Here is a 24424-nt window from a genome sequence, read left to right as displayed (position 1 = left end):
CTAATATTTATGCCTAGGTCTTGTCTACTTTCATCCTTGTTCACTTCCATCTTCCAATGGGAGCTTGATGATCATAATTTGAAGGCTATATATGATTGTCCACTCAGTTATAAATTTCAGCAAAAAGCACAAGAACAAAAATACTTGGGACAGTCATGTACTAAGGGGGTGTTTGGGTTTTATGCCAAACCATGGTTTGGCAAAAAATTTGCCAAACACCCTTAAAATTTTAAAAACCATGGTTTCCAGCAAAACCATGGTTTTGAGCTGGAAACCTTGGTTTTGATTGAAGCTGCACGCCACCCGCGGTTAAGATATCTTCTGAGGAGTCAAAATAGTCGTTGGAGTAATTATTGGTCCCTCAGTAGCTTCCAATTATTGGTCCCTCAGTAGCTTCCACTCGGCGAGCCTCCGGTTTCTCTGATCTTCTCTCCCATTCCGTCGCCCTGAAGAATTCGGTTCTCCTGTGCCGTCGCCGCTTAGATTTGTCTTCTCCTGTGCCGTCGCCTCTTCATCCCACCGGTGAGATCGTGAACCGCTGAGGAATTTTAGTACTGGCAAGGTGTTTCTCGGCCTTGGAGAAGATCCGGTATCGTCGCCAGTCAGTCCATCTCAAGTCGCTGTGTTCGGTTCCATCACTCCCGCCGTCGCCCCTTCTGAAGCTCGACGGGTCTTCTTGCCACCGATGAGGTCGTTGAGCCGTGATTTTCAGCGCTGGTGAGGCTTGCCAACAGAAGATCCATTCACAGATTTTTGCTATCTCCGGTGTTCTGTTCGTCGGGTCATCGATTGCTCTGGTCGCCGTGTCTTCTTCCGTCAGTCAGATCCAACGTTTCAGGTGAGCTGTCTTCTTCCTTGTTGGAGGTGGCTGAAGATGTGGTGCATTATGAAATTCCGTCTAGCGTCGTTTTTTTCCCGAAACAGAGGTCCGTCCAGCGTCGTTTTTTTTTTTCCGACACAGATGGTGGTTTCATCGGTTGCCTGCGATGTTCACTTATAGCTACTGATTTTGTTGGTTGCTTGCTTGACACCGATCAGCTATGACAGAAAATGATGTTATTGAGAAACCAGAAACAATGTTGATGTTTAAGTTGAGCCCGATCTAAAATGAAATTTTTCTTTCTTTGTTTCTTTCTTCACTCGCGAATAACACCGATAGAAGTCATCAATATTGCCCTCTGAATCCATCTTTGCTTGCGTGGGTATGTGAGAGCAGAATCGGATCCCCTGTATTGGATATTCAAGTTTCTAACTTTACAAGTCTATAGTTTTAAAACCCCATTGTATCTTCGTCTGATCCATTGTATATTCAAGTTCGGTGGCGGCAGAACTTGGATTTGGTTTGGGTAAAGCATATTCAGAAGGTACAAATTGTAATTCTTGAGGAAAACCTCACCATTCGCAAGGTTTTTCTTTGATCCATTTCTGTACGGGCCAAACATGCTTCAATGATCCTAAAAATCACTTATTTCGTTTAGAGTATGCATGTTATACGTACCAAAGTGATGATAAATTTCATCTAGAGTATGCATGTGATGGATTAATTAATCAGAATATATTCTCCTTATTAATTAAAAAATAAAACCGAGGAATGAATCATGTAGGGAGCATCATTAGGGTGTCAATCAAAAGTTGGAGCCACAAGCCGAGAGAGTGTGTGGGCAAGCATGCATGTATTTGAAGAGAAATCTGACAAAAAACAAAGTTAATTAGAAAGAAGTAGGGGTGCAGTATGTCCAATATCACTCAAGGAAACCAAGCACCAATGTCATCAAGAATATGGGAAGAGTCATCTTGGGCCTCGTTTTTCTGCAATAATGAACAAGCCCAAAGGAAAAGAGAGTGATCGATTACACAAAACAAACACTAGTGTTATCTAATTTGTTATTATTTTTCAAGTAGGAAATGATCAGTACATCTCTAGTGTTAACATGTCAATTATGATGATCAAAACTCAACCTTGAAATTGTCTATTTACCTTTTATAATGATATTTTTGAAATGAGAACATGAGGATTATTTTTATGGTCATATATTTTGGTTCCCCTCTCTGTTAGAAAATAATGTAGCTAAATATGAAACGCCATTTCTATTCCGAAAGTAATTAATGCCACTCTTGAGATATTATAGGTTTGCTTGAAAGAAATTAGTATTGAGGAAGTAGAAGTAGCGGTATACCAAAATTCTTGGCCAGTCTCTTTACTTCATAATTTAAGTTATGCTTCTGTGTTTTTGTTTGTGAATGGGAAAAGAACATGCGGCTATACTTGTTAAATACTATACCTATTATATTATATCTCCTGGATTGAATGGCATGCTTTTTGGGTTGACCTTGTGATGACTGAAGTATTATAATTGGTCTATAGTATAATGAGTAAACAAACTGGCAAAGCTTCATGGGATATAAGAACCACAAAGGTTTTTATTGACCTGTGCATTGAAGAAGTTGAAAAAGGGGGAAGAAAAGGAACTAGCTTGACAAAAACTGGTTGGACAAGTGTTGTGGACAGCTTCACTGCAAAGACTGGGAGAGCCTATACGAGAATCCAATTGAAAAACAAATATGATACCCTGCGAAAGGAGTGGCAGTTATGGGATAGGCTGCTCCGTGAGACAGGTTTGGGATGGGATGCCGAAAGGAATACTGTTAGTGCCCCTGATGATTGGTGGGAGAAGAAAATAGTGGTAATGGTTTAACTTTATTTGAGCTTGTATTTTCTCACATGTTAACGTTTTTTGTATAATGTATTATATTTTGGTGTTGAATGCGCAGGAAGTTCCTGGCTACGAGAAATTTAGAGAAAGAGGGCTTCAGTTTCGGGCTGAATTGACTCAACTCTTTGGGTCTGTAGCTGCAACTGGACCCCAGTCATGGGCACCTTCTTCCATGACACTTCCAAGTGAAGGAGTTCCTGAAGATGATATGGAAGAAGGGTCTGGAGATAGTGATGAAATATTGGGGGCACCAACTGGGATAAGCGGAGAGTTTAATTCGGTCACATTCAATGACAATAGTGGAGGAAGTGGAGGCAACACTGGGATGAGACGGGAAAACAGTCGTGGGGGTAGAAGCACAGGTGGCAGTCGACCTAGTAGCTCATTAGGGGTTAAAAAAAAGGGTGAATCCATGAAGAAGAAGAACACTGCCACTATGAAAATAGCAGATGCATTAAGCAGGATAGCTCAGGCAAATGAAAATGATTCTCAGCGTGAATATGAAGAGATTTCAGAAGCACGTGCTAGGAAGATAGAAGAAGAAGCGCGTGCTTATGAGACGTCAATTGCGGGAGTCATGGAGCACCTTAACGAAGTTGATGAAGTTGTTGATGATCCTGATTTGTTTGGCCGGTGCACAACACTCCTTATGAGGGAGCAAGCTGCAAGGGAGATGTATGTGACTCTGAAGAACAAGAGGGAAAGACTCCTGATCTTCTTGAAGCATGCAACAAAATATTGAGACTTCATTTGTGTTGCTTATCATAGTATTTGACTACTTTTTGTGTTATTCAGGAGATGACTGTGATAATTTGCATATGTTTTTAGGAATGATGTAACCAGCACTATTGTATTATGTGACTGCTAAACTTCTTTAGGAATTAGACAACTTATTTCCTTGTTAAATGTTTACTAATTTCATATGAGGATTTCTGAATTTTATATCTATGTGCACAGGACAAGACAAAAAATGGCTGATGAAATTAAAATTGCGGAAAAGTATCGTAAACGACGGAACAAACGGATTAATCAAGTTGCAGTAGCAGTTGGTGGATACGCTTCTCTTCATTTGTGTAAAGAGCCCCAGCACACAAGTATTTATACAGGCAAGGCATGGGTAAGGGACGTTTTACAAGGCCATTCCACCCGTTGTTATAACATGTTTAGGATGGAAAGGGAAGTGTTTTTCAGTCTTTGCACAGAATTGCAGCAACACGGTCTTACGGAAACTAGAAATGTTGGGATACATGAAATGGTTGCAATGTTTTTAAATACCGTTGGCCATGCGCTTAGTAGTAGGATGCAGCAAGAAAGATTTCAGCATTCGAGGGAGACAATTAGTAGACATTTCCATAATGTCTTATTGGCATGCTGTAGACTTGCTATGTCCAATATCAAACCAAAAGATCCAACATTTCAACATTTGCATACAAAAATACGGCCCGGTGGTCGATACTGGCCCTTTTTCAAGCATGCTATTGGAGCAATTGATGGAACACATATTTCATGCATTGTTGATGCAACTGAGCAAACAAAATTTATTAACCGAAAAGGAAAAGTGACGCAAAATGTAATGGCGGTTTGTGATTGGGACATGTGCTTCACTTTTGTATTGGCCGGATGGGAAGGTAGTGCGCATGATGCTCGTATATTTGACCACGCCCTCACAACTCCTTCCATGAATTTTCCCCATCCGCCTCAAGGTATATTTTAAATTGCTACAATTTATTTATGTTTAACTGTTAGAAGACAAAGTTTATTAACACCAATCATATATTTCATGTAGGCAAATATTATTTGGTCGATGCTGGCTATCCGACACCCATGGGATATCTTGGTCCCTATAGACATGAACGCTACCATCTCCCTGATTTTCGAAGGTCATCTGCAATTGAAAATGACAATGAGGCGTTCAATTATTTGCACTCAAGTCTACGGAGCACTATTGAAAGAACTTTCGGAGTTTGGAAGAGTAAGTTTGCAATTTTAGGAAACATGCCGAGCTATGACTTTCCAACACAGGTTCAAATTGTTTGTGCAACAATGGCCATACATAACTTCATTAGATCAATATCCATTTCTGATCCTGGTTTCATTCAGTTTGAACAAGAAGGTTCTTATGCAGAAGAAAATAATGATGATGATGGACTTGGATCTTCACATATACCTTCATCAATAGAATCTTCATCTCACATGGCTCGACTTCGTGACTCAATTAGAGATCAAATTGCTCACTATATACGAGAATAGTCATGTCCTTTTTATTTCCTCTTTTCTTTTCAGATAATATAATGTGTTGTTACAAAAAAAAGTACTTGGACAAATATATTTTGTTGCAACTTCTATTATGAAGACAATTGATATGAAATTTTTTTGTGTGGTTCTTTAATTCTGTCAAAAAAAATTATGGGATTTCTTCATCTTTAAAATCTTTAAGAAATAATCATATTTCTTTGTTGGCAAAATAAATTATTTTACGAAAAACATATTTAATTATTTCATTAATATATATATACGTTTTAATTTTAATTATTTTATTAATATATATAATTTATTAATATATATACATATTTAATTATTTTATTAAATTATTTTGCAAAAAAATTATTTATTTATTTTACTAATATATATACGTATTACTTTTTTCTTAATATTTTTATTTACTTCAAATAAACATATATTATGAAATATATCTTATATGTAATTATCATTTAAACTTATGTCCTTTTTAGTAATTTTTACATATAAAAAAGCACTTCTGACAATAACTATCCAAACACTCTCACTTTATCAAAATCACTTTTTCAGAAAAGCTATTCTTTCAAAATCTATTCTCTCCAGAATCTATTCTCCAGAAGCTATTCTCCAAACCATGGTTTGAGGTTATCCAAACACCCCCTAAGTAAGATAACATGCCACCGAGCCAAAAGTTATTCGCATGAATGCACTTTACTACTTATCAGAAGTTGAAGACATTATTTTGGCTATATAATATGAAAAGCAATGTAAATTTTTTTCCCAAAGTACCGTGACACTTGTGTAAGATGTACTATAACACTTGTCCACAAAGGATATGGCTAATCTCCATCATACATTTTATTGAAAGAAACAATGCCGTGATCGGATGAGCAAAAGTACACCCTTTTCATTGCCCTCACACATCCCTTCTCAACAGCTATTATGGTACAATTCCTACATGACACTTAAAATTACTTGGGGCCAAACTGAAATAATAAGTGTTCGCTCAAAAAAAAAAACTGAAATAATAAGTGACAGGGATTTTATTTTCATAACAACAATCCAATGACCAAGAAGAAATATTAAATAGATGTTTTGGAGACATTTCTTGTTTGGAAACATTCTTGAGATTCATAATATGGGAAAAGTCTAAGAAATAGCATAAATGATCATCCCTAGTTGAATGGTGACAAAATCAAATTGGCAGTAGCTATGAAGATAATTGGTTAGTTAAAACTTTAACTTGCTAACTCACTCCTTAAATAACCATGTAAAGCCAAGTGGGAGATGTATCCCTCTTGAGATTTCCTACTATCAAATTTTGATGGATACAGTACCTCATAATGTATTCTATAGTCATTTTTCACTTGGATCCTAAAATGCAGTTACACAATTATGTTAATTCCACACACATATCATGTCTTAAAAAATAAGAAATATTTCTTCCTAGATGAACAAGGAGTTCATAGTTTGATGATATTGAATACCATACTTGAAATATGTCTTGCATATTTAAAAAATGTATGACCTATTCTCTTTTTGTAAACTCTGCCTGACTTATTCAAAGGCACACAACAAAATACAAATCAGTTTAATGGATCAAAAACTGTGTAAAAAGGTGTGTGAAACATAAATGTAAAAACAACTAAGACAGTCCTAGAAGACATCTAAAACATCATTTCAAACTAACGACATCTCTTTGTCCGCCACGCACTCTTGCACCATATATTATAACAATATATAATGACTTTCTATAATTGAACATAGCATTTATTGAGGCCATATCCTAAACAAATAAAAGACGTGTTTAACTAAAGGGAGCAATGAAAACAACATCAAAAATTAGGGAAGAGAAAAGAATGAGAAAATCACAGTGCGTTAATGAACCCAAATGCCCTTGGACATATTGATATTCAAGTATGAGAAGGAAGCACCACCCTAACCAAAGCACCTATTCCATTTAAAAGCATGATTAGACCTATAAAATTATCTAATGCCTTAAATACATATGTAAACACAAATTTCACAGAAACACAATAAAGAGTCTCAAACATAATTCTAAAATCATACTATCAAGTTTTACTTGCTAATCAGTACATTATATGTTAGTACATAACTTTATAAAATGTTCATTGTTATTCCCCTATGCACATACTGATACAATATGTTTAGGTTGTCTGTAGATCAAATAGTCATGTACCTTTTTATTTTGTCTGCATATGGAGCACATATGACTAAAAGTTAAGCTTTGACCTATCATAATTTGAGCTCTAATTCTCTTGGAGTCAGAAAATTCAAAAATGAAGCTAATACATTCTTCCATTTTCATATACAGGAGTTATGAATGTAAAGGGCAAAGTCTAATATGTCTGTCGTGTTTTGCAAATTTAATAAAGTTATCATTGGCAATGAAACCTCTGTAGAGATGCCCTACAGGTTTACATTTTTGGAAAATACAACACAATAAAGAACAGAAAGTATACTGTAAAGACTGGACAGGAAGGAATATCTCATTGCAGGGATCAAAGAGTCCTAAGGCAATAAATGGGCAGTATTTTCTCCGTGATTTAAAAGATACTTTTTATGGAACAATAGTATTAGATGACTCATAGTTTTGCTTAGTATTCCATAACTACTTTTCAAAGTAAACAATTAATCTATGAGCTTATTATGCATAAATAGAATACAATTAGTAACAATTAAGGACTCAAAATAGGCATCAAGATAGAAGTTTTAGTATTATAACATTGAAAGATGCTCATACTACTGGCAACCCTTTATAGTTTTCCCTCAGATATGCCTAACAAAATCAACAGATGCAATAATTGTATAACAGGAACGAGAAAAAAAACCACTAAAGGGGCTGTCTAAAGTGTAACATTTTCATCAAGAGTAGAAAAAGCAATAATGAACGAGAAGCATGCTGAGTGATCCTAAGGTGGACAAATTAATCTCAGTAGCTTGCATGAGTTCCCAGTTACACAGCATAATAGGATGTTTTGCCAATATATATAATCGTTTTAACAAATCAAAGATGCAAAAGTTAACATACATATAAATCCAGCTAAATTCCACTAACTTGATATATTGAAAGGGCATTCAAATCCATCGAAACACAAACACCCTTTTTTTCAAAATTTTCGTATAAGCATTCAAATTACAATAAAATGTCCAAGAAAAATACCCTCAAGAGATCAACTCCTCAAGAAACATATAGAATGCAATGGCGATGCAATACAAGGATTGCTGATGAAAATACATCCCATAGAAAAGTTACCCACTAGGCCATAAAGAAAGCAACTTCCTTGACAAAAGCAGAGGAAGGCAGTATACTAAGTAACAAAGAGAAACTCTCAAAGGCATAGTCATCAATCTGAGAGAAGCCAAGAAAGAGAAATACCAGCACAGGAGGTGCAAGAAACTGTAAGGCTACAAGACATAAGTAGTGGTTATGCAGAAACACCTTAGCCCTACTATAGTCCAAGTCAGGAACCTTGCTAGCATGGAGCCTCTGATACCAAGATAACAAAGCTTCATTAAGATACATTTGCAGGTTTGGGCGTAATGCCAAAATCTGCAATAAACTTGACACTAACAAACACCAGTGCTTGAAGTTATCAAAATCAGAACGTAAGAACCCCATGTATCCCACCAATTTCTCAGCATTGCCAACTTTACTCATTTCAGTTGCCCTCTTATCATCACTGTAGTTAGTGTTTACAAAAATTTTAGCCAATGGACTAACCCAAAGCAATGCCACAAATACAACTAAGATGTGGCTTGCATATAGAATTGTACGAGTGAACCATCCACAAGTTATCATAGATAGGTTGCAACGAAGCTGATCAGTTCCAAGCCAGAATGAACGTGCACTTCTTGCAGCCAGAATAAAGAGAAAAGCTGTGAGAAATCCCATTAAAGTAGTAATAAAAGCCTTCCATGTCCATCAATTGGAGCAAAATTGAAGTCCAAAAACCAAAAAAACATTAGCAGAAAAAACTAAAAGTCTAGCGAAAAATCCTGAAACCCCAAAAGCTAAACTCAATTGCTTTTCTGATCTCCTAGATGCCGACCTCTCAAAAGTAATCTTCATAAGCAACAAAAACCACAAACTCAGCCCTGCAATTGTTAACAGAATAGGAACAAAATGCCCACTTTCCAAAAACCCAGAATTCTCTAACACACCCAAGAAACTGTGAAGCAACAAGCAAGCAATAGCAGTAACAGAGATGGTAAAAGCAATGCCATACTGATCAGCAAAGAGACAAGATTGGAGATGACCCTGGTCTAATGTCAGCCTAAAGATCTGCGCTTTGTTTTCATCGAAGTCTGTCTTCTCCTTGGACTTATTCCTCTTCCTGAGCTCAACGCTGGTTTTTGAGGACAAAGATTGATAACCTCGAGCCCAGAAGCGCAGCCGGCGTTGCCAGACCGGCGAATAGCAGCTCTGATGCCATTATTCTGATTGAAGTTATCCGGGTGGATGTAGGAGTGGATACCATAAAGAAAAAGAACTGGGATTTTGAAAAAAGTGAGGAAGAAAGCAAGAGATGAAGCAAGGGATAAGTGGAGTAATGGATTCTTATAGAACAGCAGTAATTGGAGCATTGTTTTGTGCACAGATCGTACTTTGGGTGGGATCTCATTGCCTCCTCATGAAAATAGTCTTTGATTTGATGTGGTTTACACTCAAAATCCTGTTGACCTAGTGCTCCTTCTTGTATCCCAATGCATCCAAGGCTCAAAATCGAAAAGAGATAGTGGATGCGAAATCCTTTAGCTGGGAGCAATAAAATTCTTGGGCTCGCGACAGAGAAACGATGTGGTTTGTGCTTTTCAGCCAAAAAATTGAAAATGCACTGCCATCTAAAATTTGGCTTTGCTTTTTATCTTCTAAGATTTGGCTTAGTCTCATTTTAAATAATGAGTATCATAAAATAATTATTTTTCCTTTCATATTTTGGAAAATGTTCACTCAAAAGATCCAATTTAAAAAGAAAACATAAATTACTATATGTTCAATGATAAATTACGTTTTTAATTTTATAATGCTTTATCGTAAGAAGTAACATAAGCTAATATGCTGATTTTCTAGTTTCACAAGATAGTACTCCTCCGGTCCTTAATATAAGACCCAATTGTTGAATTTTTTTCCCCCTAAATATAAGACACATTTCTCATATTTATCAATTTTCTCTAAATTACCATATGAATACTCCTTCAACTATAATCAATTAGGAGAGGAAGATGAGGTATTAAGAAAGATGATTATGGTATTTTAGGAAAATGGTGTCACATTTTTTATAATTAACTAATTTACCTAACTTCCTTAATCTAATCAAATTAGTTAAATAGATTTTGTATTAAGAACCGGAGGAGTATATTTTTAGGTTTGCAAGATTTCTCATTATTTCATGTCCTGATGAAATTGTTAAAGGATGGTACTTGAAATGAATCGATTCTTGATTCAAAAAAAAAAGAATGGATTCATTATGGCTTAAATGGAAAAAGTGTAATTGATTACTCAAAATTTGAATATGTAGATATCATCATAAAAGTTAGTTGCTTAATTATCAATCTCCCATCTCTCTCCCACTCTATTATTTTACTCAAATTTTCCAATCCCACCCAATTCCAAACAGCATAGGACCAATTTCAAGACATGAGATAAGGTTGTTCGAATCTCGTCTCGTCCTTTGCACTGTTCTAATATGGAGCTATTGATGAACTCAAAAAACAAATAAAGAAAGAACTCCAATATACTAGTTAATGTCTTTGTTTTATTATTTCCTAACTTGTTAAATAATCTCTCAACTAACTACACAATATTCTCTAACTAATAAATTTTATTGAAAATAATCTTAAAATCATGATAGTTAAATAATTTTAAATTAAATGTTTAACTTATGTAAAGTTGGTAATAGATACCTGTAATGAAAATAGAAGGGAGTATTATGTTGCAAGTAACGTGTGTGCAACTAATCATTATTATCTTGATTTATACATATGATGATTTATAACATAATTCTTCTTCTCTGTACTATTTTAATTCATTATGTATGAAATACAATCTTACTTATAATGAACCAGGATTTGGCTTTTGGGGCTTGAGATTTGATCATTTGATTGCAATGTTCACAAGTATCCAAAGCTACATTTTAATGGATTTTTTTTGGGGGGGGGGAATAGTTTTTTATCTACTGATTTGAGTAATTTTCAAGTAAGATGTAAGTTTCAAATTAATTATTTTAAATTTAGATGAGCAAATTGAAAATAGGAATTTTGAGTCCCTTGAATTGTTTAGCGAAGCGTTCAGCCAGCATATTAATTATAGGATGGAAGGTTTCATTAATAGAATTTGAGTTAGAAGTAATATATAATTGGGAAGTAGAGAAATGGTTTTTTTTCCAACAGAATTTTTTTTGCTACACATAAGTATTTTCTAATTAGAGCTAATTCTATTCGAGGCATTATTAGATATTAAATGTAGGTAATATTGACGGTGCATTTCAAATTCCACTGCATAATTTGGTGGTTATTGGACTCTCGGCTTAGGCTTGGTCAAATTGGTGGGCTCTTATAGGTTTTTAAGGCAGTTAGAAAACACTATTTTTGGGTCCTTAAGGCCCATAAAAATTAGTTACTGGTCTATGCTCGAAAAGATGAACTAACTATGATCCTTATATCAAAGGAATTCCCCATAAGTGAGGAAAACATAATCTTTGCTCCTCTGTTTAAATATTTAAATCAAGCGTAGATCTTACTTTCCTTATTGGGCGTCATCAAAGCATGAAATAAAATATAATGGAACAAAATTATGCTCACAAATCAGGATGGTTTAGCTGTTTTACAGACCCTTTTCATCTATCTCAGCAACTTGCCTTGCGTAGAAAGGAGGGATTCTCTCTACAAATTCAGACTTTATCAATAGTCATGTAATCTAGTGGGATGAAAGTATCAAACAGATAAGAGGTCACAAGTTCGATCATACTTCGGGGCATCAATGCATGTACTTTGATTTTTTTAAAAACGAAATTTCATTCTTGAAACAAGTATACTGCTTCTGAGTTTGATTCTTTAACTCTTACATATGGCAATAATATAGAGAACAAAGCAGTTTACTACCTTTTTGGTTCAACTCCTTCACCTTTCTGAGACAGAACTTTTCCTTTGAGCATACCTAATAGTCAAGCTAGAATTGAAAGCCAAATGGTAAGTTCAACTTGCAGGAGCTTGGGCAACCCCATGTACTGTTTATGTGGTCCTTTCCATATTCAGCAGCTTGGGTACCCTGCATTTAATATGTTACATGATTGATCTCCCTTTGGAACTAATGCAGAGCTATGTACTGGCAGTGTGACAGTACCAATGATAACCAATGAGAACTATCTAACCCCTATCCCCGGACCACAATGGATTTTAGCCTCACAAATCATAACGAGCCAGCGAAATGGCTTCCCATCATGTTAAAGGATTGATGTCATTTTGACTATCTAAGGGCCCGTTTGGTTTAAAAAATCAATTGGAATGGAAAAGAATTAAAAGGAATAGAATGGAAAATTTTTAAACGAGTAAGTATTTGGTTTGCACTGAAGATGAAAATGGGTTCAATAGAAAATTTATGTTTAGTTGGATGAAAAATGTGAAAAAATAATTGAGTTATTTTACCATATTACCCTGAATAAAAAAATAACATTGTTTAAATAAAAATGCTTTTTTTAAATAAGAACAAAATAATATAAATAAAAATACTTTTTAACCTTATAGAATAATAATATTATTAAAAAAATTCAATAAATTATAATTTAAATAAATTAATATTCAATATAAATATAAGATTCACTATGAATATTAAATTAATAAAAATAATTAAATAAAAAAATTAAATAACAGAGTAAAAGTAAAATATATTAAATATAACAGAATTTTAAATTTGAATATGAGAAAAATATGAATAATATATAACGACTATACACAATAATTCTGTTATGAGAACTGTAATTTTTGTTTTAATTTCTTGTTTATCCTTTTGTCAATTGAATATTTTTATTGCAAACAAAATTTATGTAATATTTTTGAAGATAGTCTCATTTTGTCTTTAATCGTAAGGCGTTGTATGATCTGTTGACTATGTTCCTTATAATAATGCTGGAAGATAATAATTCATCAAACCCAACTTTCAAAAACAGCTAGCCAATATCTCAATTTTTTTAACAAAAAGCATGTTTCAGTATTAAAAAGACAACAATAACAAAAATCTATGTTTGCCCCCATTGAAATTACAAAAATAGTTAGCTAACATTCTAATTTCTTTGTTCGACAAATGACATATCACTGAAAAGCTCATTGAGCCTAGTTTCTAATGCAATAAGATCCTTTTAAAAAAAAATTTTTGTTTTTAAAATTATGTCCTGTAAAATTTAAGGTTTGATATGACAAGGAAAGGAGAAGCAAATTTGAATTTGATGCAGCAAATTTGAATTTCCTGCAGAATTGTAGCAAAATATCCATCAAATTCAAATTTGGTCCGCCAAATTTAAATTTCTTATATTATATATCAACTTTCGTGCAAAATTCTAATCCTACCTCCTTTTGTTATACTCTGTTTTTTATGTACCAAACAGAGTAAATTTTTAATAAAAAATCATAACATAATGTGACTACCCACAACAATTGATGATTATATAATTTATCCTTGATACATTTATATATATGTATGTAGTCACTACAACCACAACCATAACTAAACAAGCAAACCGAATCAAACAAGAATTAAATATGACTATATTCATATTTCTCAGTTCAGAAATTACCTCCAAATAGGTTTTGGGACATTTGGTTCCATGATACTTCTGATGTCTTTCTTTTCCAGCATTTGGCTTGCCAGCAACCAAATACTGATGATTTCTTAATGTTTGAGTTCTTGAAGAACATGAGTTTAGGCTCTTTGAAGATTCTCAACCTCACCTCCAATCAAATATTAGGTTCACTTGCCAGCAACATTGGCAACCATTTTTCTGGGGAAACTCCTGAAGCTATAACTCCTTTGTGAGTTTAAGAATCCTCAAATTTGACCAAAACAAGTCTGAGCAGAGCATACCTTCTGGAATTCTAGATTCTACAGTTGAAGTTAGCTCCTTCTCTACACACTTACACAACAGTATTCATCTTCCTCAGACTTCTCCACACACAACGCTATGGTCTTTGGCGAGCTCCACTCTCATTTTTTCAAGGATACTTTTTAGGGGCAAATGGTCAAAAGTCCATTGTCACGAGCGACTGAAAATTTGTTGCTTTTTAAAGGAAAATGAGCATCCGCATTACATTCCTTTCTCACCTCTTCTTTGAACCAAACTACCGCCGCCACTGAAAAATTTAGATTTTCCGTTTTTTGGGCCAATTTTAACCAAATAGGCCATAAGGGTATTGAATAAACAATTCACAATGAACAGAAATGCATAATTAGAGCACCTTGCTGCTGCTGTCTTTGACAGCACCATTCTCACTTAATTACCTGAAATTAATATGGGAATTGGCACAAAACAACAATATGTCACCGGTTTCATCACCACACGTGGTACCAACTATATTGGGTCAAACAGGAAGAATAGTCTTGCATCTTGATCCTACTCAAGCATTTTATCAAGGGAAACTTTCAGTTAATTCCCACAATATGGACTTCTTAAACAAAAGGTCATAAAAAATTCTAAAGTTTCAAATCAGTCTCTTTGTCTCATAATGAAATTAAATTGAGAAATTTTTTTTTTTGTTGCAGAAATACCCTTACCTGAGCATTAGTAAATTGAGTTGTAAATTCTCATATCTAAAGTTGTTATTTTTGTACCTTTTGTTGTTAAAATTTATACTTCCACTTATAGCTTACTTGACCGCTTTTAAATTGGATTGTAAATTTCTATATGTATAGTTATTATTTTATTATTCTTTGCGGTAAATTTTCATGTTTGAGTTTTTTTTTTTGGCGTAAATGTTCACATGTGATTTTTTTACTTGTAAAGTTTCATAGGGAGAGTTGTTATTTTTCTGATTTTTGTTGTCAAAATTTGCATTCTCTTATGCAACTTATTTGAACACATGTAAATTGAGTTGTAAAGTTTTGCTTGTTAAGTTTTTTTTTTAATTCTTTGTTGTTAAAATTTGTATCCTCCTTGTAAGGGCAACATGTCTTTTTGCTTTTTAATTTAATTTTATTTTAGACCTAAAAGATCCTAACGACATTTTAGAATATTTTGGGGCTTATTTTTAATAAAGGCTCATCAATGGGAGTTAAGTGAAATTGTCCCTTTTATCAAACACTAATTGGAACCTGCGTTTATGAGAGGTGGATCAAAGCAGACTTATTACCCAATTGGAGCCTGTTGCCGAAATTCCGAAAGCAAGACTTACACAATCTCTAGCCAGTTCTCGATTATTTTCACGTCAAATTGAAAAACTTGCCGGAGTGAAACCAATAACCCCTCCAATACGCAACTCTGAATTACTTCAAAACCCAATCTCCCTTAGCGTAAAAACAGTAAATAAATCATTACAGCAGCAACATGAAACCGTACGGAGAGCATCCGAAGTGAGAACAGAAATGATAACCTGACAAATATGAACAACTGAGACGAGAAGTCGCAGCAAAACCGGACGATTGGTTACCCGTTCAAGTTTCCGTCGAGCACCAAATATGAATCTTTTTCAGCAATAATTACGAAGAGTTAGCTGCTTTTTTTTTTTTTGGGTCAATTGGGAAGTATAAAGATATTTATAGATTGCTCACAGACAAAATCATCATATCAACAATCATTTTCTCGTGGGAAATCCTCCAATTGACCAATTTTTTTTAAATAAAATCAATATACAATATCTAAATATATTGATATTTCTATTAATATATTGAAAAATTAATTATATTAATATATTAAAGAAATGAAAAATTCAAATAAAATGAATAATGAATATAGAAATCGAATATGCCTTTGCCATATGAAATATGAAGCAATAATAGCATGACACTTCCCATTCGACCGCGAAAAGGATTGACTTTTTTTTAATTAGTTCAACTCTTACTATTAGGCCGAGGCCCAAACATACGCATGTAGCTCCAGTCACATCAATTCTAATAGTAATCCCTGCACAGTTTGGCCCACAAAACGGGGATAAAATGACATATATGTACCACCAATTTTAGGCAAAATGACCTAACTGGCCTAATTGAAGAAAATATCAAAATATCCGTCACCGGTGTATAAATAAAAGAACAATTTTGACCTCAAGAATCAAATTAGACAGTGAAGGAGCGAGAATGGCTTCCCATTCTGAAGAAGGAGCCTCGTCCTTAGCCTCACAAATCTGCAACCACATAGCCTCCATATTCTCCAGGCCCACCAAACCCTACTCACCACCCTTGGACCTACTGGTCAGCGAGCTCGCCGCCGCCGCTGCTCGAAACGGCACTGTTTTCCTCTACGGCGTTGGCCGTGAGGGCCTCATGCTCAAAGCTCTCTGCATGCGCCTCGCCCATCTCGGCCTCTCCACTCACTTCGTCTTCGACATGACCACGCCTCCCATAACCTCTGGTGACCTCCTCATCGCCTCCGCCGGTCCTGGCGGCTTCTCCACCGTCGACGCCATCTGCTCCGTCGCGCGATCCTACGGCGGAAGAGTGTTGTTGCTGACGGCCCAGCCGGAGACTGGGTCGTGCGTGAAGCACGCGAACGTGGTGGCCTACGTGGCGGCACAGACGATGGCCGATGATAAGGACGAAGGTGAAGCGAAATCTCGACCGTTGCTTCCGATGGGGAGTGTGTATGAAGGGGCTTTGTTTGTGTTGTTTGAGATGGTAGTATACAAGTTGGGTGAAACCTTGGGTGAGACTCCGGAAGCTGTCCGCTCTCGTCACACTAATCTCGAATGAGTGGATGATAGTCGTCTGATGTGGTTCGTTGTGTGCGTGATTGTCCAATTGTAATTGTGTTGGCAAATTAATAAATAATTATTCAGAGGTTTTTGTCGTTTATTTTTTTATCGGGAAAACTCTAACGTCAACTTTTGTTGAAGGTGAACTTTTAGAGTCAGGCCTAAAAGCTCTTTTATCACCACAAAGAAAAAAAAAACACCCTCGATTTTATTTTTTTAATGAGAAACTCGTGATTGTCAAAGCTCACATGCATGAACGCATTATTTGTAGCGGTTGAAAAATATTGGGCAACTATTTTCTCAAATGTATACAGTATCTTAAGATATTTTGTCATACATTTAATATTCTAAAATATTTTTTTAGATACATCAAGTATTGTAAACTATTTTATTTTTACATTCAGTATCTCAAAATATTTTTTTAAATATATTTAGCACCAAAAAATATTTTTTGATGTATCTAATACCAAGACAAAAAAAATATTTCAGATTGTTGGACGTATCTAAAAAATATTTCAGGATGCTGAACATATTATAAAATACTTAGGGGCTGAATACATTTAAAAAAAAATTGAAATGTTGAATGAATCTTAATCAAAAAATATTTATAAGGCTTTTTGAAATCACGTTTATAACATTTCTAAGGGTCGGGTATGACATTGGCAATGGCCTTGCAATTTAGGATGGGCCACGTCATGTCCCATGGATTAGACTTCCCAAATTACAATTAAGAAGAAATTGATAATTCGTCAAATTGGATATGCATCCCATACGTCGAGGCTTTTATTTTTAGGAAATCTAAAATATCATGTGTTAATGAAACATATATATATATAAAATATAATTACAATTCCAGAAAAATACAAACCAACTTACTTGCATGGTCTTTTTTAGCGACGCTATTGCCTAGTGCCTGCTAAATGAGTATAATATCAATCTCTTCTCTTCGTCAACCATCATCAATTAAAAATAAAAAAAAAGAGATTTACAAGAAGGTTTTAAGAAAGAAAAAAAATTACAAAATAAGTTTCAAATATTGTCATTTTTCACTCTAAAACTTATTATTATAAGCTACTTAGGTGTTATTTAGATTTTTTTTTAGTAATTATTTCTCTTCCTTAGAACTTGATTGTAATTTTTCCTAAAAATATATATAATATTTATTTTCATATTATATCTAAAACTATTTTTTTAATTAGAAATCTAATCTTTTTTGTTTTCAACATTAATTTTTCATTTAATAGAAGATACCAAAATAAAACAAAACGTCCATAAACTAATTTACAACCTAAAGTATTGTTCGGTTGGGTTGTTTGAGGGAAGGGGAGGGGAAGACGTGAGTGTGTTTGGTTAGAGAAAATGGCTAGACGGAGGGGGTAGGCGTACATTTTTGTCTTTTCTTGCCCTCAACTCCCTTCAAAAATGAGTTTTTTTTTTTTTTTAGGAAAGAAAAATAATCTTCACAGTTTTCTTTCTCTTTCGCTGCTTCTTCCCATATTGACCTCTGCTTCTTCAGTTTTTTAGTGAGTATAAAAAGACATTTGGATAAAACCAAACCATGGTTTAAAAAATAACTTTTTTTAAAAAAATTATTTTGAGAATACATTTTGGAAGGATAGATTTTGTAACAAAAATAATTTTGATAAAATGAGAGTGTTTGAATTATTGTTATCAGAATTACTTTTTTAATATACAAATTACTAAAAAGATATAAGTTAATATGATAAATACATAAAGAATATACTTTAATTTATATTTTTATGTGAAATAAAAAATTTGTTAATAATAGTTTTTTTGCCAACATAATGAATAATATAACAAAAATATAAATAATTAATAATTAATATGTGTATATATATTTATAAAATATAAGATTAAATATGTTTTTAGAAAAATAATTATTTTACCTTAAATATTTTAAACATGAAATTTCATATATTTTTTTTAAAATTGAATAAACATATGTAAAAGCAATTTATTAGTTATATAATTAATTAATTATTAGCATGTATATAAAATATATGATTAAATATATTTTTAAAAAATAATACTCTTATTATATGTTTATGAATTTTCCTAATATTTTTTTTCTAATAATCATATGATGAAAATATTAAACATAAATAATTTGATTAAATTTACAGCTGAAGTCATAAATTTGTTATCCATTTTATTAAACATAATAGGAAAATATGAAAATATCTGGGTAAGTTTTGTTCGGGTTGTAAAGAGTAAAGACAAGAAAAGAGACTAATTTAATGCAAACTTACACGTCTTTCAATGCCTACAGCTCTTCAATATCTATCCAAAAGTGAAATTTTTTGGCTTCTTTTAAAACTCTGGTTTCATAGTCTAAAACTATGGTTTTGGGTTAAACATTGGTTTTCACAAAATATGTGGTGTGTGAATGGTTTTTAGATCAAACTATGGTTTGATACTCAAAAGTGTTTTTTCTTAGTTTGCCAAACAGCCTTAAGTAGATTTACTGAGACAAATAAATTGAAACCTTATTGGTGTATGTCATACATTGATTTGAGACCTCCCCTTCCCATCCATCCCTTCTATTTAAAATATTTATTTATGAAAAATAAGGAAATTATTTTTTTAAGAAAAACAAATAATTTATTTTAAAATCAAATAATAAAAGGATATTAGGAATGAAAAATTAATATCACACTCTTGAATAAAATTTCAATTCTTAAAAGAACTTGAAATCTAGAAGCATTGCATATGTACCAAAATTGGAAAAAATTAATTACAAAAATAATATTACGTTAAAAGAAGGATCAGTGCTGATTATTATCAGTTTCGATACCGATGTGGATATGCCAAGCAATTTGAAATATTGGTACTTTATAAGTCTTAGAATATCTTCCAATCATACATGACAAACTCTCTAATCTCTCATATGACTTCTTGTGAAAATTAAAAATGTTATCTAACACTTTAACAGAATCTTAACATTAAGTCCAATAAAAGTTTCAAACCCTTTGATAATTCACGTAATGGCCCATTTAAACTCACATGATATATAATTTGCCCATTTAAAGGATGAAATTAAATACATTGTATATCGTATTTAAAAGATTAAAAATACATATCATCTTTTTTTTTTTGGTCAACAGATCAATCATTAAAAAGAGATAAACTTGTACACTTATATCCTTTTACTCCTCAGCCTATAACGGTAATAGCAGTTGTTTCTAGGTGTTGTTTCCCCTCCTAATTACGGGTTCTTACGTGTTACTCATTCATCCGCCGCTAAAAGCACCAGTTCCCATTTAATTTGCATGTGTTAAGCATGTCCCCAACATCCCTCCTAAGCCAGGATCGAACTCTCCAGAAATCCAGGGAGCGGGCATGTAATAAAGCAGCAGTTTTGCAGAGTGAGTGATTAGAAAATGATAGGAATAATGGATTGACGTCACTTTTCAAGGTGCCACGTAATTTAGAGTGGATAAGGAGATTATTTAGAAAATCTTTTTGTATGCAACAATGCTTATGTGATTCAATGACAATTATGATAATTAATCAAATTCGCTCTTGGCGATCAATGTCTTGAAAATGTTTGCTAATTATACCATACTAATGTTCTGAAGAATGGGTATCACTATTATACCCATAAACAATACAGATGCAAACTAACAATTGGAAACAAATTAAAACATTAATAAATTATAATTACACGTGTTTAGATTTTCTTTTTAAAAAATTAAAATATCTACTAGTACTAATAAATTAATTAAGAGGCAAACTAGTTAATAAAGTCAGAGCGCAAATCACTTTAACTTAATCAGCTATTACATCATTCATGCATAATGACCTAATATAGTAATAGAAACCACAATTATAATAAATATCCAAAGCAGAATATTATGAGGCCCCATATTATATATGCGTGTGTATGTATGGAAATGAGTTGGCGCGTAGTCTGTTAAATCAACCAACATTATGGCATCGGCTAAAACAATAGTGTAATTTTTCTTTGTTTTTTTTTTCCCCAAATCAAACCAATCAATTTCTCGAAATTCATATTAAAGGGTGTTTATATTAGCTTGTTACAAATGATTTTGTTGAGTGCGGGATAAATAATTGGTAGGAGTTTTGTCTCGGATTGTGTGGAAGCAATTTCTTTAGTTACGAGGGTTTCCAAACACCCCAAGTCTTCTTGAGTGAGTGTGATTTGAAAATTATCAAAGATATGAGAAATTAAAATTACAAGAGACTAAGCAAGAGTAACAGTTCAATTATGAAGATTGACATGTTTTTTTTTATAAAAAAAATTGGTACAAATATTCCAATCACCCAGAAAAGAAGATTTACATAAGTTCAAGTGAGAGAGATGAATAAATGGAGAAGGGAATTTATTGCAATATATATTTCCTTGCAATTTTCATAATTCAACGAATTTGAAAAGCATGCGCCTTCTGTTTTAATCAAACTTAAATGTAGATACATATATACGTATGGCCTCCTCCGCTTCAATCATCCCATTGTGGGTCTCTGTTCAATGTTCATACTCTATACCTACACACACTACTCTCTCTCTCTCTCTCTCTCTCTCTCTGTGACACACACGCATTTTTGACATTTCTTTATCAGTAAGAAGCCGAAGTAAGATTATACTCTTCCGATCCTTAATATAGGACCCAATTATTGAGTTGGTTTTGATCCTAAATATAAGATCCATTTATTATATTTATCAATTTTCTCTAAAGTACCTTTATGGATACTCTCTTAACCATAATCAAGTAGAAGAGGGAGATGAGATATTAAGAAAGATGATTATGGTATTTTAGGAAAAACATGTCACATTTCTTATAATTAACTAACTTATCTAACTTCCTTAATATAATCAAATTAGTTAAATGAGTCTTATATTAAGGACCGGAGGAGTATTTATTTACGAGTGGTGATAACAATTTTTTTATTTTAAATAATTTTTTATCAAAAAAGAAAAGTTTAAGTAATCAACATGAATGAACTTGTACAATGAGATGATATATGAGCAATAAGGTACAAATCTTCCTGCTATACATAACTTTGCTCACATAAAATTAAGTATTTTTAATATAACATGACAACTTTCTCAAGGTGGTAAAAGGAAAATGATCACTTACCCAAACAAGGTTTTAAGAAAAAAGAAGCACCATTTGAGTTTTGTTTTTGTTTTTTTTTTGGACTCACGACTTGAATGATCGATGTATCCAAGGAGTTGCCACCCTACAAAGACATGGAAGCCATGGCTTTTATGATTAGGTAAAATATAGTTGTTTAATCTTCACAAGCAAATTAGTGTTGGATTGAGATGGTCATTCAAATCAAGATCAATTTGAAATCAAATATGTGATTATTAAAATAATATTATTTTATTTTATTCAAAAAATAATATAATTTAATTGAAATATAAAAGATTTATAACTTTTTTTTTTGTTTTAACTTAAAATCATGTTGTTTCAAGTTCAGTAAGGAGGAAAAAAAATATAAATTTTAATACCATTAACCCATTCAAAACTCCTATGCTCAGGAAACTAATTCACCAGTTTCTTGGTTTGATCGGCCAATCCAAATTGAATTTTAATACCATATTAATAAATCTCATAACATGGTTCATCTAATTTTCTTGAAATTGAAAAAAATAAGAGGGAGAATAAGAAGAGGGAAAATCACAACTTGAGTGGTGAAACTGAAGTTGCATCCTACGCTTTAGGACGCAATAAGAATTGCGAATTGACACAACGCGCATGCGAAGGAATAGAGAACGAGACAAGCAAATAGAAAGAAGAGAACAAGCTTGTGAAAGATCATGAAAGTTGAATTGATTAGTAAATAACTAACTAACGAACAAATTAACAAACATTTGTGGCCATGGTGGTCCTTCTCCCCACAAAAATCTGGAGGACGCCGTCGGACCCGCCGCTGAGAAGTGTGCAATCATTCTCCTCTCCGCCGGCGCCGGCGTGCCTCCAATGCACACTGCTCACAAACGCCCCTGCCTCCTGCACCCTCTCTCTCGTCCCAAACGCTCTCGCCCATATCGGCTGGCCCCACCTCGTATCATACACCACCACCTCATTCTTCTCCGACCCGCATCCCAGCAACCCCCCGCCGCCGCTACTCTGCTGCACCGATAGCCCCACGAAGCTCCGGCTGTTTATGTGCCCTCTGTATGTTCGAATCACGCGTGACTCCTTTATGTCCCACATCTTCAGACACCCGTCCGTTCCGGCGGATACCAACGTGTGTGAATCTAGAAACCGAACGTAGCTCACCGTCCTTCTGTGACCTTCCAATATCATCACTGGATCCGACATTTTCCGGATATCGTAAGCGTATGCCTTGTGGTCGGCGCATCCCATCGCCACCATTGAATGGTTGAATGGATTGAACTCAACGCTGCAAACTGACCGCTTGCCTGGCGGCGTCACCACCGCGACGTCGTTTTGGTGACGTGGATCCCACATTTGCATGGTTCCGTCATCCGCCCCGGATGCCCCAAGAACTGGGTCTGAATATGAGTAGTCCACGCTCCAGACTCGCCGGCCGCCGTGCTCGTCTCGCTCGAAAACTGGGATCTTCCCCTCCAGGTCGTACTCCGTGACCACACCGTCGTAGTCTCCGCATCCAATGACCCGGCCACCCGACCCGGGTCTCCATCGTAGACTGCTTAGCTTCGCTGGGGCGCAGATGAAATAATCGCACGCGCCACTGTGGTCCAGATAACGCACGTCATGTGAGGCTGTGTTTGGCAGAAGTTTATTCAAGCTATAAATTCTTATTTTTCTGGCGATCCCTCCGGTGGCGACCAACCTATCGGTGGGGTCGATTTCTATGGATCCTATTGTGTCGGAAACGGTGCCGGCGGACCTGGAGGAAACTACGGTGGCGAGGCTGAAATTCCATTCGCACCTTGCTACCTCTTCTTCTTGTTCTTCTGCTTCTGAATTCCCCCGTTTGCTATCTTTCCTTCTTCTTCCTCCGCCTCCTCCTTCTGGTTGTGAGGGGGGATTTTCAAGGTTAGGAAGTTGAAATTCCGACGAGAAGTTTTTCATTTCCCATTCAAAATGATCGAGCCCCGATGCAGAACTTGCAAGTTTTATGCTTTCCAACCAATGAAGGGCCCCCATTAAGTTTTTAAGTCGAAGCTTTTTCCTTCGATTTATGAGCATAAACTGCGAAAGTTTTATTCTCCAAATTTAACAGGATTCTGTGTTTTCCATCTTATAGACTTATGGAACGCAAGATGACGACTCTGATCCAGTTTAATTTGATATTCCGATAATACCCTTATTCATTTGTCTCTGTACAGTCAATTGCTGGCTCAGGTGTCCCAGGCTTATCCATCCACATAAGCCCCCGCATAAAGCTAGATTCTTATTGATAAGGTGATGAATGGAATTTCACCAATTAAAATAAATTAATTTCTGACATTAATATTATATTGAAGGTTTATACGTGGCTCTCTACGACTTTTCCTCCTTCAACTCTTGTTCAGTATTACATCAATCAGTGCATTATTATTTTACAAAAAGTAAACAATCGAACGACTACTT

General features: G+C 34.4%; 4 protein-coding genes across 4 annotated transcripts; 2 read left to right on the top strand and 2 right to left on the bottom strand.

The window, feature by feature from the left end:
• Positions 1 to 2369: 2369 nt before the first annotated feature.
• Positions 2370 to 4964, top strand: LOC114761097 (uncharacterized). The gene is made up of 4 exons (XM_028950417.1): positions 2370 to 2684; positions 2773 to 3389; positions 3672 to 4293; positions 4815 to 4964. Exons 1-4 carry the CDS (start codon positions 2370 to 2372, stop codon positions 4962 to 4964), a joined length of 1704 nt encoding a protein of 567 aa, XP_028806250.1.
• A 3025-nt stretch (positions 4965 to 7989) lies between these two features.
• Positions 7990 to 9767, bottom strand: LOC114761084 (uncharacterized). The gene is given in 2 exon segments (XM_028950405.1): positions 7990 to 9366; positions 9369 to 9767. Coding segments are annotated over 2 exon segments (1404 nt in total). The 5' UTR covers positions 9561 to 9767; the 3' UTR covers positions 7990 to 8154.
• Positions 9768 to 16019: 6252 nt separating this feature from the next.
• Positions 16020 to 16979, top strand: LOC114761100 (3-hexulose-6-phosphate isomerase). The gene has a single exon (XM_028950420.1). The coding sequence runs from the start codon at positions 16258 to 16260 to the stop codon at positions 16867 to 16869; it is 612 nt and encodes a 203-aa protein (XP_028806253.1). The 5' UTR covers positions 16020 to 16257; the 3' UTR covers positions 16870 to 16979.
• A 4925-nt stretch (positions 16980 to 21904) lies between these two features.
• Positions 21905 to 24048, bottom strand: LOC114761099 (WD repeat-containing protein RUP2). Its single transcript, XM_028950419.1, has 2 exons — positions 22730 to 24048; positions 21905 to 22094 (listed from the first exon to the last, which is right to left on the bottom strand). Exons 1-2 carry the CDS (start codon positions 24038 to 24040, stop codon positions 21984 to 21986), a joined length of 1422 nt encoding a protein of 473 aa, XP_028806252.1. The 5' UTR covers positions 24041 to 24048; the 3' UTR covers positions 21905 to 21983.
• Positions 24049 to 24424: the final 376 nt, after the last annotated feature.

The sequence above is a fragment of the Neltuma alba genome, unplaced genomic scaffold, assembly GCF_004799145.2.
Source record: "Neltuma alba isolate B1F8T4 unplaced genomic scaffold, ASM479914v2 tig00011081_pilon, whole genome shotgun sequence".
Taxonomy (NCBI): Eukaryota; Viridiplantae; Streptophyta; class Magnoliopsida; order Fabales; family Fabaceae; genus Neltuma; species Neltuma alba.
This window is presented reverse-complemented; position numbering and strand designations above follow the sequence as displayed.